This window comes from Gorilla gorilla, chromosome 20 (assembly GCF_029281585.2).
Source record: "Gorilla gorilla gorilla isolate KB3781 chromosome 20, NHGRI_mGorGor1-v2.1_pri, whole genome shotgun sequence".
Taxonomy (NCBI): Eukaryota; Metazoa; Chordata; class Mammalia; order Primates; family Hominidae; genus Gorilla; species Gorilla gorilla.
The window spans coordinates 13300891-13318670 of record NC_073244.2 but is presented as its reverse complement, the minus strand read 5'-3'; the positions used below and the strand labels follow the sequence as shown (position 1 = coordinate 13318670).

At 45.8% G+C, this 17780-nt stretch overlaps 1 protein-coding gene across 6 annotated transcripts in view; it reads right to left on the bottom strand.

The window, feature by feature from the left end:
* Positions 1 to 17780, bottom strand: part of ARHGEF18 (Rho/Rac guanine nucleotide exchange factor 18) — a 96985-nt gene that overhangs the window by 17615 nt on the left and 61590 nt on the right. For all 6 annotated transcript variants that reach the window (XM_063700911.1, XM_019015678.4, XM_031004198.3 and 3 more), the window contains 2 exons: positions 3689 to 3806; positions 1244 to 1492 (listed from right to left, as the gene is read on the bottom strand). In XM_063700911.1, the coding sequence (XP_063556981.1) occupies positions 1244 to 1492; positions 3689 to 3806 (367 nt within the window). The remainder of the gene's footprint in view (positions 1 to 1243; positions 1493 to 3688; positions 3807 to 17780) is intronic.

The window sequence follows — 17780 nt, the reverse complement described above, 5'->3', positions numbered from 1 at the left end:
CACATGGGGGCCTCTCAGTGGCTGGGCCCATGGCAGGCAGGCTGGCCCATGACTGCCCAGATGGGCAGCTGAGCATGTTTGGAATTCTGGGCCCAAACCTGGGGTGTCTCGATGTGTCACCAATGCCCTGGGTTTCCATTGGGAAGTCAACAACTCAGCATGCCCTCCTGGTGTGTACTGCACCCTTCCAAAGACCAGACGAGGAGGACGGTGATACAACCATCTCTTTTATGCTACACCCCAGCTGCCTTGCTCATCCTGACTGAGCTCATAACCTCCCTTCAGCCATGAAGTAGCCAGACTTCAGTGGCTCTGTGTCAGTTGACACCCACCAAACCAAACCAAGATGGTGCCCACTGATCCAAGAGGGCACCCACTGATCTGAGAGGATGCCACCACTCCCAAGACCATGCCACCAGTCTGAGATGGCACCCACCAATCAAAATGGTGGCCACTGATCCAAGAGGGAGCCCACTGATCAAGATGATGCCACCATTCCAAGATGGTGCTCATTGATCCAAGATGGTACTCACTGATCCAGGATGATGTCACTATTTCCAAGACTATGCCACTGATCCAAGAGGCACCCAGTGATCTAAGATGGTGCCATCATTCCTAAGACTGTGCCACCAATCCAAGATGGCACCCACCAACCCAAATTGTGGCCACTGATTCAAGAGGGAACCCACCAAGATGGTGCCACTGATCCAAGATGGTACTACCATTCCCAAGACCATGCCACCAATCCAAGATGGCACCCACCACTCCAAGAGGGTGCCCACAACTCCCAAGATGGTGCCATTGATCCAAGATGGCACCCACCAATCCAATACGGTGCCACCACTCCAAGATGGTGCTGCTAATCCAATATGGCACCCACCAATCCAAGATGATGCCCACTGATCCAAAATGGCACCCATCACTCTAAGAGGGCACCCACAACTCCCAAGATGGTGCTACCAACCCAAGATAGCACCCACCAATCCAATATAATGCCACCAATCCAACATGGCACCCACCAATAAAAAATGGGAACCAACACTCCAAAATGGTACCCACTGATACAGGATAGTGCCACCAATCAAGATAGTACCCACCAATCCAAGATGGTGACCACCTCTCCAAGATGGCACCCACTGATACAAGATGGTGCCACTAATCTAAGACAGTGCCCACCACTCCAAGACAGTGCCCACTGATCCAAGATGGCACCCACTAGAGGTGGGCAGGGGCAGGCCTTTACCTTTCAAGCGCCCTGATGTGGTCTTCCAGCATAGCATGCCCTCCAGGTGGAGCTGCCGCTGAAGCATGTCTTCCTTGCGGAAGGTGAGCCCATTCTTGAGTTTGCTGGAGGACTTCAGGTCCATCTTCCCTGCGATCTCCCTGAGGCGCTGGCCCTTCTCACACTCACTGACCTTGGCATCCACTTGTGAGATGATATCTTTGATGAGGTTCAAGGCCTGGGTCAGGTCTTTATAGTCCTCAGTGCCAGCTGCCACACATAGCAGAGTTAGCGTCTTTCTTTTCCACTTTAACACAACAGAAGTGGACACACTCACTATGTATGGACATGTGGGATCTATGAGGTGTGTGGACACACTATGTATGGGCGTGTGGGATCTATGAGGTGTGTTCTCCAAGGCCACCACTCAGAAGACCCTCAAGATCACTTCCCAACTGTAATCTCCTGAGATGCAAATAGTTCTCCAAAATAAATGCAACACGTCAGAGTTTAGTTTTTTTTTGCGGGGGGGTGGGTGGTAGGGTGGATGGAGTCTGGCTCTGTCACCCAGGCTAGAGTACAATGGCACAATCTCAGCTCACTGCAACCTGTCTCCCAGGTTCAAGCGATTCTCCTGCCTCAGTCTCCCAAGTAGCTGGGATTACAAGCATCCGCCACCATGCCCAGCTATTTTTTTTGGTATTTTTAGTAGAGACGGGGTTTCACTATGTTGGCCAGGCTGGTCTCAAACTCCTGACTTCAAGTGATCCGCCTGCCTCAGCCTCCCAAAGTGCTGGGATTACAGGCATAAGCCACTGTGCCTGGCCCAGAGCTGAATTTTTACCTAGGTAGAGCGTCTATCGAATGCAGAAGCTAAGGTACAATTCAAGTGGCAAAACTGCCATGACTAACTCTGCCATCTACTGCTTGGTAAACAAACTCTCCTCTGTCCCAATCCCTTCATAAAAGACTCCCAGCTGGGCATGGTGGCTCACGCCTGTAATCCCAGCACTCTGGGAGGCTGAGGCGGGCAGATCACCTGAGGTTGGGAGTTCAAGACCAGCCTGACCAACATGAAGAAACCTCGTCTCTACTAAAAATATAACAATTAGCCAGGCGTGGTGGCACATGCCTGTAATCCCAGCTACTCGGGAGGCTGAGGCAGGAGAATCACTTGAACCCAGGAGGCAGAGGTTGCGGTGAGCCAAGATCATGCCACTGTACTCTAGCCTGGGCAATAAGAGTGAAACTCCATCTTACAATAAATAAATAAATTAATTAATTAATTAGATTCCTTCCACCTCCTGTTGTGACTGGGATCTGGCTCTTCCCACTCCAAGGATGTGGCTTTTATAGTGGGGAAATTTGTTCATCCTCTCACGGCCTGAATTCACTGGTGAAGCGAGAGCTGTGGTCAGCATGGCCCTGGCTCCCAGAACTCCCGGCTGGACTGCCCGCCCTTCTCTGCCTCCCTGGCTCCAGACACAACCCTTGCTCAGTCCTGGTCATGTGACACAGAGGCCATCTCTGGGTCTGTTTGAACCACCAGGGCACCGTCTCCATCCATTCATCCTTTCCACAGACACTGACACTGAGGGCCTGCGGTGGCCCACCCTGTGCTAGGGGCTGGGGGAAACAGTTGGCAAATGAGACCTGGCTCCTGCTTTCATGGTGCTGACCACCCCATCTTTCTTGTATCAAAAGCCCCAGGCCAGGCTGGGCGTGGCATGGTGGCTCACGCCTATAATCCCAGCACTTTGGGAGGCCAACGTGGGTGGATCATTTGCGGCCAGGAGTTTAAGACCAGCCTGATCAACATGGTGAATCCCCATCTCTACTACAAATATCAAAGTTAGCTAGGTGTGGTGGTGGGCGCCTGTAGTCCTAGCTACTTGGGAGTCTGAGGCAGGAGAATCGCTTGAACCTGGGAAGTGGAGGTTGCAGTGAGCCGAGATTGTGCCACTGTACTCCAGCCTGAGGGACACAGCGAGACTGTCTCAAAACAAAACAAAACAAAAAAACCCAGGCCAGATGTGATGGCTCATGCCTGTAATCCCAGCACTTTGGAGAGACCGAGGCGGGAGGATCACTTGAACCCAGGAGTTCCAGACCAGCCTGGGTAACACAGCGAGACCCCAACTCTAAAAAAAAAAAATTAAAAAAAATTAACTGTGTGCAGTGGCATATGCCTGTAGTCCCAGGTGCTTGGGAGGCTGAGGTAGAAGGACCACTTGAGCCCCAGAGTTGGAGGCTGCAGTGAGCTATGATTTTACCACTACACTCCAGCCTGGGCAACAGAGTGAGACTCTGTCTCTTAAAAAAAAAAAAAAAACGGAATCCCAGCACCCAGCAAAGTGGATTTCAAAGGGAATTTATCCAGTTTGCTGCTCAAATAGGGAGTGGGTACACGGAGAGAGCCCTGTGCTGCAGCAGCACGGGCGGGCAGGGGAGTGGGAGAAGGCCTACCTTCCGTGTTCTGGATGATGCGCTCCACCAGCACTGGGTATTTGGTTATGCGCTGTGTAACCAGGAGAATGCACTCCTGCACGCCAAGCCGCCGCACGATGGAGAAGTTACCAATTTTCTAGGAAACAGAAAGCAAGATCCTGTATTAACATCTCAGAAACGGACGGCAAGATCCTGTATTAACATCTCAGAAACGGACAGCAAGATCCCGTATTACCATCTCGGAAACGGACAGCAAGATCCCGTATTACCATCTCGGAAACGGACAGCAAGATCCCGCATTAACATCTCGGAAAGGGACAGCAAGATCCCGCATTAACATCTCGGAAACGGACAGGAAGATCCCGCATTAACATCTCGGAGACGGGCAGCAAGATCCCGCATTAACATCTCGGAGACGGGCAGCAAGATCCCGCATTAACACCTCGGAGACGGGCAGCGAGATCCCGCATTAACACCTCGGAGACGGGCAGCGAGATCCCGCATTAACACCTCGGAGACGGGCAGCGAGATCCCGCGTTAACATCTCGGAGACGGGCAGCGAGATCCCGCGTTAACATCTCGGAGACGGGCAGCGAGATCCCGCGTTAACATCTCGGACACGGGCAGCGAGATCCCGCGTTAACATCTCGGAGACGGGCAGCCAGATCCCGTGTTAACATCTCGGAGACGGGCAGCAAGATCCCGCGTTAACATCTCGGAGACGGAAAGCAAGATCCCGCATTAACATCTCGGAAATGGACAGCAAGATCCCGTATTAACATCTTGGAAATGGAAACGGAAAGCAAGATCCCGTATTAATGTCTCAGAAATAGAAAGCAAGATCCACATTAACATCTCGGAAATGGAAACACAAAGCAAGATCCTGTATTAACATCTCGGAAATGGACAGCAAGATCCCATATTAACATCTGAGAAACGGAAACGGAAAGCAAGATCCCGTATTAACATCTCGGAAACGGACAGCAAGATCCCGTATTAACATCTCAGAAACGGACAGCAAGATCCTGCATTAACATCTCGGAAATGGACAGCAAGATCCCGTATTAACATCTTGGAAATGGAAACGGAAAGCAAGATCCTGTATTAACATCTCGGAAATGGACAGCAAGATCCCGCATTAACATCTCGGAAACGGAAAGCAAGATTCCGCGGTAACATCTCGGAAACGGAAAGCAAGATCCCGCAGTAACATCTCGGAAACGGAAAGCAAGATCCTGCGTTAACATCTCGGAAACGGAAAGCAAGATCCCGTGTTAACATCTCGGAAACAGACAGGAAGACCACGTATTAACATCTCGGAAACGGACAGCAAGATCCCGTATCAACATCTCGGAAACGGACAGCAAGATCCCCATTAACATCTCGGAAATGGACAGCAAGATCCCGCATTAACATCTCGGAAACGGACAGCAAGATCCCACATTAACATCTCGGAAATGGACAGCAAGATCCCGTATTAACATCTCGGAAACAGAAAGCAAGATCCACATTAACATCTCGGAAACGGAAAGCAAGATCTCGCATTAACATCTCAGAAACGGAAAGCAAGATCCCGTATTAACATAACAGAAATGGACAGCAAGATCCCACATTAACATCGCGGAAACAGAAAGCAAGATCCTGTATTAACATCTCGGAAACGGAGAGCAAGATCCACATTAACATCTCGGAAACGGACAGAAAGATCCCACATTAACATCTCGGAAACGGACAGCAAGATCCCGCATTAACATCTCGGAAACGGAAAGCAAGATCCCGTATTAACATCTCAGAAACGGAAAGCAACATCCCGTATTAACGTCTCGGAAACGGAGAGCAAGATCCACATTAACATCTCAGAAATGGACAGCAAAATCCCGTATTAACATCTCGGAAACGGAAAGCAAGATCCACATTAACATCTCGGAAACGGAAAGCAAGATCCCGTGTTAACATCTCGGAAACGGACAGTAAGATCCCATATTAACATCTCGGAAACGGACAGCAAGATCCCGTGTTAACATCTCGGAAACGGACAGCAAGATCCCGTATTAACATCTCGGAAACGGACAGCAAGATACACATTAACATCTCGGAAATGGACAGCAAGATCTCACATTAACATTGCGGAAACGGAAAGCAAGATCCCGTATTAAAATCTCGGAAACGGAGAGCAAGATCCACATTAACATCTCGGAAATGGACAGAAAGATCCCGTATTAACATCTCGGAAACAGAAAGCAAGATCCCGTATTAACATATCGGAAATGTACAGCAAGATCCCGCATTAACATCTCGGAAACGGAAAGCAAGATCCCGTGTTAACACCTCGGAAATGGACATGAAGATCCCGTATTAACATCTCGGAAACGGAAAGCAAGATCCCATATTAACATCTCGGAAATGGACAGCAAGATCCCACATTAACATTGCGGAAACGGAAAGCAAGATCTCGTATTAACATATCGGAAATGGACAGCAAGATCCCGCATTAACATCTCGGAAACGGAAAGCAAGATCCCGTATTAACATCTCGGAAATGGACAGCAAGATCCCGTATTAACATCTCGGAAACGGAAAGCAAGATCCCGTATTAACATCTCGGAAACGGAAAGCAAGATCCACATTAACATCTCGGAAATGGAAACAGAAAGCAAGATCCTGTATTAACATCTCGGAAATGGACAGCAAGATCCCGTATTAACATCTCGGAAACGGAAACGGAAAGCAAGATCCCACATTAACATCTTGGAAACGGACAGCAAGATCCCGTATTAACATCTCAGAAACAGACAGCAAGATCCCACATTAACATCTCGGAAATGGACAGCAAGATCCCGTATTAACATCTTGGAAATGGAAATGGAAAGCAAGATCCCATATTAATGTCTCGGAAACAGAAAGCAAGATCCACATTCACACCTCGGAAATGGAAACAGAAAGCAAGATCCTGTATTAACATCTCGGAAATGGACAGCAAGATCCCGTATTAACATCTCGGAAACGGAGAGCAAGATCCACATTAACATCTCGGAAACGGACAGCAAGATCCCACATTAACATTGCGGAAACAGAAAGCAAGATCCCGTATTAACATATCGGAAATGGACAGCAAGATCCCGCATTAACATCTCGGAAACGGAAAGCAAGATTCCGCGGTAACATCTCGGAAACGGAAAGCAAGATCCCGCATTAACATCTCGGAAAAGGAAAGCAAGATCCTGCGTTAACATCCCGGAAACGGAAAGCAAGATCCCGTGTTAACATCTCGGAAACGGACAGGAAGACCACGTATTAACATCTCGGAAACGGACAGCAAGATCCCGTATCAACATCTCGGAAACGGACAGCAAGATCCACATTAACATCTCGGAAATGGACAGCAAGATCCCGCATTAACATCTCGGAAACGGATAGCAAGATCCCGTATTAACATCTCGGAAATGGACAGCAAGATCCCGAATTAACATCTCGGAAACGGAAAGCAAGATCCACATTAACATCTCGGAAACAGAAAGCCAGATCCCGCATTAACATCTCGGAAACGGAATGCAAGATCCACATTAACATCTCAGAAATGGACAGCAAAATCCCACATTAACATCTCGGAAACGGACAGCAAGATCCTGTATTAACATCTCGGAAATGGACAGCAAGATCCCACATTAACATTGCGGAAACGGAAAGCAAGATCTCGTATTAACATATCGGAAATGGACAGCAAGATCCCGCATTAACATCTCGGAAACGGAAAGCAAGATCCCGTATTAACATCTCGGAAATGGACAGCAAGATCCCGTATTAACATCTCGGAAACGGAAAGCAAGATCCCGTATTAACATCTCGGAAACGGAAAGCAAGATCCACATTAACATCTCGGAAATGGAAACAGAAAGCAAGATCCTGTATTAACATCTCGGAAATGGACAGCAAGATCCCGTATTAACATCTCGGAAACGGAAACGGAAAGCAAGATCCCACATTAACATCTTGGAAAAGGACAGCAAGATCCCGTATTAACATCTCAGAAACAGACAGCAAGATCCCACATTAACATCTCGGAAATGGACAGCAAGATCCCGTATTAACATCTTGGAAATGGAAATGGAAATGGAAAGGAAGATCCCATATTAATGTCTCGGAAACAGAAAGCAAGATCCACATTCACACCTCGGAAATGGAAACAGAAAGCAAGACCCTGTATTAACATCTCCGAAATGGACAGCAAGATCCCGTATTAACATCTCGGAAACGGAGAGCAAGATCCACATTAACATCTCGGAAACGGACAGTAAGATCCCACATTAACATTGCGGAAACAGAAAGCAACATCCCATATTAACATATCGGAAATGGACAGCAAGATCCCGCATTAACATCTCGGAAACGGAAAGCAAGATCCTGCGTTAACATCCCGGAAACAGAAAGCAAGATCCCGTGTTAACATCTCGGAAACGGACAGGAAGACCACGTATTAACATCTCGGAAACGGACAGCAAGATCCCGTATCAACATCTCGGAAACGGACAGCAAGATCCACATTAACATCTCGGAAATGGACAGCAAGATCCCGCATTAACATCTCGGAAACGGATAGCAAGATCCCGTATTAACATCTCGGAAACGGAAAGCAAGATCCACATTAACATCTCGGAAACAGAAAGCCAGATCCCGCATTAACATCTCGGAAACGGACAGCAAGATCCCACATTAACATTGCGGAAACAGAAAGCAAGATCCCGTATTAACATATCGGAAATGGACAGCAAGATCCCGCATTAACATCTCAGAAACGGAAAGCAAGATCCCGTATTAACATAACAGAAATGGACAGCAAGATCCCACATTAACATCGCGGAAACAGAAAGCAAGATCCTGTATTAACATCTCGGAAACGGAGAGCAAGATCCACATTAACATCTCGGAAACGGACAGAAAGATCCCACATTAACATCTCGGAAACGGACAGCAAGATCCCGCATTAACATCTCGGAAACGGAAAGCAAGATCCCGTATTAACATCTCAGAAACGGAAAGCAACATCCCGTATTAACGTCTCGGAAACGGAGAGCAAGATCCACATTAACATCTCGGAAATGGACAGCAAGGTCCCGCGTTAACATCTCAGAAACGGAAAGCAAGATCCCGCGTTAACATCTCGGAAACGGAAAGCAAGATCCCGCGTTAACATCTCGGAAACAGAAAGCAAGATCCCGTGTTAACATCTCGGAAACGGAAAGCAAGATCCCGTGTTTACATCTCGGAAACGGACAGTAAGATCCCGTGTTAACATCTCGGAAACGGACAGCAAGATCCCGTGTTAACATCTCGGAAACGGACAGTAAGATCCCGTATTAACATCTCGGAAATGGACAGCAAGATCCCGTATTAACATCTCGGAAACGGACAGCAAGATCCACATTAACATCTCGGAAATGGACGGCAAGATCTCACATTAACATTGTGGAAACGGAAAGCAAGATCCCATATTAACATCTTGGAAATGGACAGCAAGATCCACATTAACATCTCGGAAATGGACAGAATGATCCCGTATTAACATCTCGGAAACAGAAAGCAAGATCCCGTATTAACATATCGGAAATGTACAGCAAGATCCCGCATTAACATCTCGGAAACGGAAAGCAAGATCCCGTGTTAACACCTCGGAAATGGACATGAAGATCCCGTATTAACACCTTGGAAACGGAAAGCAAGATCCCGTATTAACATCTCGGAAATGGACAGCAACATCCCACATTAACATTGAGGAAACGGAAAGCAAGATCTCGTATTAACATATCGGAAATGGACAGCAAGATCCCTCATTAACATCTCGGAAACGGAAAGCAAGATCCCGCATTAACATCTCAGAAACGGAGAGCAAGATCCACATTAACATCTCGGAAACGGACAGAAAGATCCCACGTTAACATCTCGGAAACGGACAGCAAGACCCCACATTAACATCTCGGAAACGGAAAGCAAGATCCCGCATTAACATCTCGGAAATGGACAGCAACATCCCACATTAACATTGCGGAAACGGAAAGCAAGATCTCGTATTAACATATCAGAAATGGACAGCAAGATCCCACATTAACATCGCGGAAACAGAAAGCAAGATCCTGTATTAACATCTCGGAAACGGAGAGCAAGATCCACATTAACATCTCGGAAACGGACAGAAAGATCCCACGTTAACATCTCGGAAACGGACAGCAAGACCCCACATTAACATCTCGGAAACAGAAAGCAAGATCCCGCATTAACATCTCAGAAACGGAAAGCAAGATCCCGTATTAACGTCTCGGAAACAGAGAGCAAGATCCACATTAACATCTCGGAAATGGACAGAAAGATCCTGTATTAACATCTCGGAAATAGAAAGCAAGATCCCGTATTAACATCTCAGAAATGGACAGCAAAATCCCGTATTAACATCTCGGAAACGGAAAGCAAGATCCACATTAACATCTCGGAAACGGAAAGCAAGATCCCGCGTTAACATCTCGGAAACGGAAAGCAAGATTCCGCATTATCTCGGAAACGGAAAGCAAGATCCCGTATTAACATATCGGAAATGGACAGCAAGATCCCGAATTAACATCTCGGAAATGGAAAGCAAGGTCCCGCGTTAACATCTCGGAAACGGAAAGCAAGATCCCGCGTTAACATCTCGGAAACGGAAAGCAAGATCCCGTGTTAACATCTCGGAAATGGACAGTAAGATCCCATATTAACATCTCGGAAACGGACAGCAAGATCCCGTATTAACATCTCGGAAACGGACAGCAAGATCCCGTATTAACATCTCGGAAATGGACAGCAACATCCCACATTAACATTGCGGAAACGGAAAGCAAGATCTCGTATTAACATATCAGAAATGGACAGCAAGATCCCACATTAACATCGCGGAAACAGAAAGCAAGATCCTGTATTAACATCTCGGAAACGGAGAGCAAGATCCACATTAACATCTCGGAAACGGACAGAAAGATCCCACGTTAACATCTCGGAAACGGACAGCAAGACCCCACATTAACATCTCGGAAACGGAAAGCAAGATCCCGCATTAACATCTCAGAAACGGAAAGCAAGATCCCGTATTAACGTCTCGGAAACAGAGAGCAAGATCCACATTAACATCTCGGAAATGGACAGAAAGATCCTGTATTAACATCTCGGAAATAGAAAGCAAGATCCCGTATTAACATCTCAGAAATGGACAGCAAAATCCCGTATTAACATCTCGGAAACGGAAAGCAAGATCCACATTAACATCTCGGAAACGGAAAGCAAGATCCCGCGTTAACATCTCGGAAACGGAAAGCAAGATTCCGCATTATCTCGGAAACGGAAAGCAAGATCCCGTATTAACATATCGGAAATGGACAGCAAGATCCCGAATTAACATCTCGGAAATGGAAAGCAAGGTCCCGCGTTAACATCTCGGAAACGGAAAGCAAGATCCCGCGTTAACATCTCGGAAACAGAAAGCAAGATCCCGTGTTAACATCTCGGAAACGGAAAGCAAGATCCCATGTTAACATCTCGGAAATGGACAGTAAGATCCCATATTAACATCTCGGAAACGGACAGCAAGATCCCGTGTTAACATCTCGGAAACGGACAGTAAGATCCCGTATTAACATCTCGGAAACGGACAGCAAGATCCCGTATTAACATCTCGGAAACGGACAGCAAGATCCACATTAACATCTCGGAAATGGACAGCAAGATCTCACATTAACATTGCGGAAACGGAAAGCAAGATCCCGTATTAACATCTCGGAAACGGAGAGCAAGATCCACATTAACATCTCGGAAATGGACAGAAAGATCCCGTATTAACATCTCGGAAACAGAAAGCAAGATCCCGTATTAACATATCGGAAATGTACAGCAAGATCCCGCATTAACATCTCGGAAACGGAAAGCAAGATCCACATTAACATCTCGGAAATGGAAACAGAAAGCAAGATCCTGTATTAACATCTCGGAAACGGACAGCAAGATCCCGCGTTAACATCTCGGAAACAGAAAGCAAGATCCCGTGTTAACATCTCGGAAACGGAAAGCAAGATCCCGTGTTAACATCTCGGAAATGGACAGTAAGATCCCATATTAACATCTCGGAAACGGACAGCAAGATCCCGTGTTAACATCTCGGAAACGGACAGTAAGATCCCGTATTAACATCTCGGAAACGGACAGCAAGATCCCGTATTAACATCTCGGAAATGGACAGCAACATCCCACATTAACATTGCGGAAACGGAAAGCAAGATCTCGTATTAACATATCAGAAACGGACAGCAAGATCCCACATTAACATCGCGGAAACAGAAAGCAAGATCCTGTATTAACATCTCGGAAACGGAGAGCAAGATCCACATTAACATCTCGGAAACGGACAGAAAGATCCCACGTTAACATCTCGGAAACGGACAGCAAGACCCCACATTAACATCTCGGAAACAGAAAGCAAGATCCCGCATTAACATCTCAGAAACGGAAAGCAAGATCCCGTATTAACGTCTCGGAAACAGAGAGCAAGATCCACATTAACATCTCGGAAATGGACAGAAAGATCCCGTATTAACATCTCGGAAACAGAAAGCAAGATCCCGTATTAACATATCGGAAATGTACAGCAAGATCCCGCATTAACATCTCGGAAACGGAAAGCAAGATCCACATTAACATCTCGGTAATGGAAACAGAAAGCAAGATCCTGTATTAACATCTCGGAAATGGACAGCAAGATCCCGTATTAACATCTCGGAAACGGAAACGGAAAGCAAGATCCCACATTAACATCTTGGAAATGGACAGCAAGATCCCGTATTAACATCTCAGAAACAGACAGCAAGATCCCACATTAACATCTCGGAAATGGACAGCAAGATCCCGTATTAACATCTTGGAAATGGAAATGGAAAGCAAGATCCCATATTAATGTCTCAGAAACAGAAAGCAAGATCCACATTCACACCTCGGAAATGGAAATAGAAAGCAAGATCCTGTATTAACATCTCGGAAATGGACAGCAAGATCCCGTATTAACACCTCGGAAACGGAGAACAAGATCCACATTAACATCTCGGAAACGGACAGCAAGATCCCACATTAACATTGCGGAAACAGAAAGCAAGATCCCGTGTTAACACCTCGGAAATGGACATGAAGATCCCGTATTAACATCTTGGAAACAGAAAGCAAGATCCCATATTAACATCTCGGAAATGGACAGCAACATCCCACATTAACATTGCGGAAACGGAAAGCAAGATCCCGTATTAACATATCGGAAATGGACAGCAAGATCCCTCATTAACATCTCGGAAACGGAAAGCAAGATCCCATATTAACATCTCGGAAATGGAAAGCAAGATCCCGTATTAACATCTCGGAAACGGAAAGCAAGATCCCGTATTAACATCTCAGAAACGGAAAGCAAGATCCACATTAACATCTCGGAAATGGAAACAGAAAGCAAGATCCTGTATTAACATCTCGGAAATGGACAGCAAGATCCCGTATTAACATCTCGGAAACGGAAACGGAAAGCAAGATCCCACATTAACATCTTGGAAACGGACAGCAAGATCCCGTATTAACATCTCAGAAACAGACAGCAAGATCCCACATTAACATCTCGGAAATGGACAGCAAGATCCCGTATTAACATCTTGGAAATGGAAATGGAAAGCAAGATCCCATATTAATGTCTCGGAAACAGAAAGCAAGATCCACATTCACACCTCGGAAATGGAAACAGAAAGCAAGATCCTGTATTAACATCTCGGAAATGGACAGCAAGATCCCGTATTAACATCTCGGAAACGGACAGCAAGATCCCACATTAACATTGCGGAAACAGAAAGCAAGATCCCGTATTAACATATCGGAAATGGACAGCAAGATCCCGCATTAACATCTCGGAAACGGAAAGCAAGATTCCGCGGTAACATCTCGGAAACGGAAAGCAAGATCCCGCAGTAACATCTCGGAAACGGAAAGCAAGATCCTGCGTTAACATCTCGGAAACGGAAAGCAAGATCCCGTGTTAACATCTCAGAAACGGACAGGAAGACCACGTATTAACATCTCGGAAACGGACAGCAAGATCCCGCATTAACATCTCGGAAACGGACAGCAAGATCCCACATTAACATCTCGGAAATGGACAGCAAGATCCCGTATTAACATCTCGGAAACAGAAAGCAAGATCCACATTAACATCTCGGAAACGGAAAGCAAGATCTCGCATTAACATCTCAGAAACGGAAAGCAAGATCCCGTATTAACATAACAGAAATGGACAGCAAGATCCCACATTAACATCGCGGAAACAGAAAGCAAGATCCTGTATTAACATCTCGGAAACGGAGAGCAAGATCCACATTAACATCTCGGAAACGGACAGAAAGATCCCACATTAACATCTCGGAAACGGACAGCAAGATCCCGCATTAACATCTCGGAAACGGAAAGCAAGATCCCGTATTAACATCTCAGAAACGGAAAGCAAGATCCCGTATTAACGTCTCGGAAACGGAGAGCAAGATCCACATTAACATCTCAGAAATGGACAGCAAAATCCCGTATTAACATCTCGGAAACGGAAAGCAAGATCCACATTAACATCTCGGAAACGGAAAGCAAGATCCCGCGTTAACATCTCGGAAACGGAAAGCAAGATTCCACGTTAACATCTCGGAAACGGAAAGCAAGATCCCGTATTAACATATCGGAAATGGACAGCAAGATCCCGCATTAACATCTCGGAAACAGAAAGCAAGATCCCGTGTTAACATCTCGGAAACGGAAAGCAAGATCCCGTGTTAACATCTCGGAAATGGACAGTAAGATCCCATATTAACATCTCGGAAACGGACAGCAAGATCCCGTATTAACATCTCGGAAACAGACAGCAAGATCCCGTATTAACATCTCGGAAATGGACAGCAACATCCCACATTAACATTGCGGAAACGGAAAGCAAGATCTCGTATTAACATATCAGAAATGGACAGCAAGATCCCACATTAACATCGCGGAAACAGAAAGCAAGATCCTGTATTAACATCTCGGAAACGGAGAGCAAGATCCACATTAACATCTCGGAAACGGACAGAAAGATCCCACGTTAACATCTCGGAAACGGACAGCAAGACCCCACATTAACATCTCGGAAACGGAAAGCAAGATCCCGCATTAACATCTCAGAAACGGAAAGCAAGATCCCGTATTAACGTCTCGGAAACAGAGAGCAAGATCCACATTAACATCTCGGAAATGGACAGAAAGATCCTGTATTAACATCTCGGAAATAGAAAGCAAGATCCCGTATTAACATCTCAGAAATGGACAGCAAAATCCCGTATTAACATCTCGGAAACGGAAAGCAAGATCCACATTAACATCTCGGAAACGGAAAGCAAGATCCCGCGTTAACATCTCGGAAACGGAAAGCAAGATTCCGCATTATCTCGGAAACGGAAAGCAAGATCCCGTATTAACATATCGGAAATGGACAGCAAGATCCCGAATTAACATCTCGGAAATGGAAAGCAAGGTCCCGCGTTAACATCTCGGAAACGGAAAGCAAGATCCCGCGTTAACATCTCGGAAACAGAAAGCAAGATCCCGTGTTAACATCTCGGAAACGGAAAGCAAGATCCCGTGTTAACATCTCGGAAATGGACAGTAAGATCCCATATTAACATCTCGGAAACGGACAGCAAGATCCCGTGTTAACATCTCGGAAACGGACAGTAAGATCCCGTATTAACATCTCGGAAACGGACAGCAAGATCCCGTATTAACATCTCGGAAACGGACAGCAAGATCCACATTAACATCTCGGAAATGGACAGCAAGATCTCACATTAACATTGCGGAAACGGAAAGCAAGATCCCGTATTAACATCTCGGAAACGGAGAGCAAGATCCACATTAACATCTCGGAAATGGACAGAAAGATCCCGTATTAACATCTCGGAAACAGAAAGCAAGATCCCGTATTAACATATCGGAAATGTACAGCAAGATCCCGCATTAACATCTCGGAAACGGAAAGCAAGATCCACATTAACATCTCGGAAATGGAAACAGAAAGCAAGATCCTGTATTAACATCTCGGAAACGGACAGCAAGATCCCGCGTTAACATCTCGGAAACAGAAAGCAAGATCCCGTGTTAACATCTCGGAAACGGAAAGCAAGATCCCGTGTTAACATCTCGGAAATGGACAGTAAGATCCCATATTAACATCTCGGAAACGGACAGCAAGATCCCGTGTTAACATCTCGGAAACGGACAGTAAGATCCCGTATTAACATCTCGGAAACGGACAGCAAGATCCCGTATTAACATCTCGGAAATGGACAGCAACATCCCACGTTAACATTGCGGAAACGGAAAGCAAGATCTCGTATTAACATATCAGAAACGGACAGCAAGATCCCACATTAACATCGCGGAAACAGAAAGCAAGATCCTGTATTAACATCTCGGAAACGGAGAGCAAGATCCACATTAACATCTCGGAAACGGACAGAAAGATCCCACGTTAACATCTCGGAAACGGACAGCAAGACCCCACATTAACATCTCGGAAACAGAAAGCAAGATCCCGCATTAACATCTCAGAAACGGAAAGCAAGATCCCGTATTAACGTCTCGGAAACAGAGAGCAAGATCCACATTAACATCTCGGAAATGGACAGAAAGATCCCGTATTAACATCTCGGAAACAGAAAGCAAGATCCCGTATTAACATATCGGAAATGTACAGCAAGATCCCGCATTAACATCTCGGAAACGGAAAGCAAGATCCACATTAACATCTCGGTAATGGAAACAGAAAGCAAGATCCTGTATTAACATCTCGGAAATGGACAGCAAGATCCCGTATTAACATCTCGGAAACGGAAACGGAAAGCAAGATCCCACATTAACATCTTGGAAACGGACAGCAAGATCCCGTATTAACATCTCAGAAACAGACAGCAAGATCCCACATTAACATCTCGGAAATGGACAGCAAGATCCCGTATTAACATCTTGGAAATGGAAATGGAAAGCAAGATCCCATATTAATGTCTCGGAAACAGAAAGCAAGATCCACATTCACACCTCGGAAATGGAAACAGAAAGCAAGATCCTGTATTAACATCTCGGAAATGGACAGCAAGATCCCGTATTAACATCTCGGAAACGGAAACGGAAAGCAAGATCCCACATTAACATCTTGGAAATGGACAGCAAGATCCCGTATTAACATCTCAGAAACAGACAGCAAGATCCCACATTAACATCTCGGAAATGGACAGCAAGATCCCGTATTAACATCTTGGAAATGGAAATGGAAAGCAAGATCCTGCGTTAACATCTCAGAAACAGAAAGCAAGATCCACATTCACACCTCGGAAATGGAAATAGAAAGCAAGATCCTGTATTAACATCTCGGAAATGGACAGCAAGATCCCGTATTAACACCTCGGAAACGGAGAACAAGATCCACATTAACATCTCGGAAACGGACAGCAAGATCCCACATTAACATTGCGGAAACAGAAAGCAAGATCCCGTGTTAACACCTCGGAAATGGACATGAAGATCCCGTATTAACATCTTGGAAACGGAAAGCAAGATCCCATATTAACATCTCGGAAATGGACAGCAACATCCCACATTAACATTGCGGAAACGGAAAGCAAGATCCCGTATTAACATATCGGAAATGGACAGCAAGATCCCTCATTAACATCTCGGAAACGGAAAGCAAGATCCCATATTAACATCTCGGAAACGGAAAGCAAGATCCCGTATTAACATCTCGGAAACGGAAAGCAAGATCCTGTATTAACATCTCGGAAACGGAAAGCAAGATCCACATTAACATCTCGGAAATGGAAACAGAAAGCAAGATCCTGTATTAACATCTCGGAAATGGACAGCAAGATCCCGTATTAACATCTCGGAAACGGAAACGGAAAGCAAGATCCCACATTAACATCTTGGAAACGGACAGCAAGATCCCGTATTAACATCTCAGAAACAGACAGCAAGATCCCACATTAACATCTCGGAAATG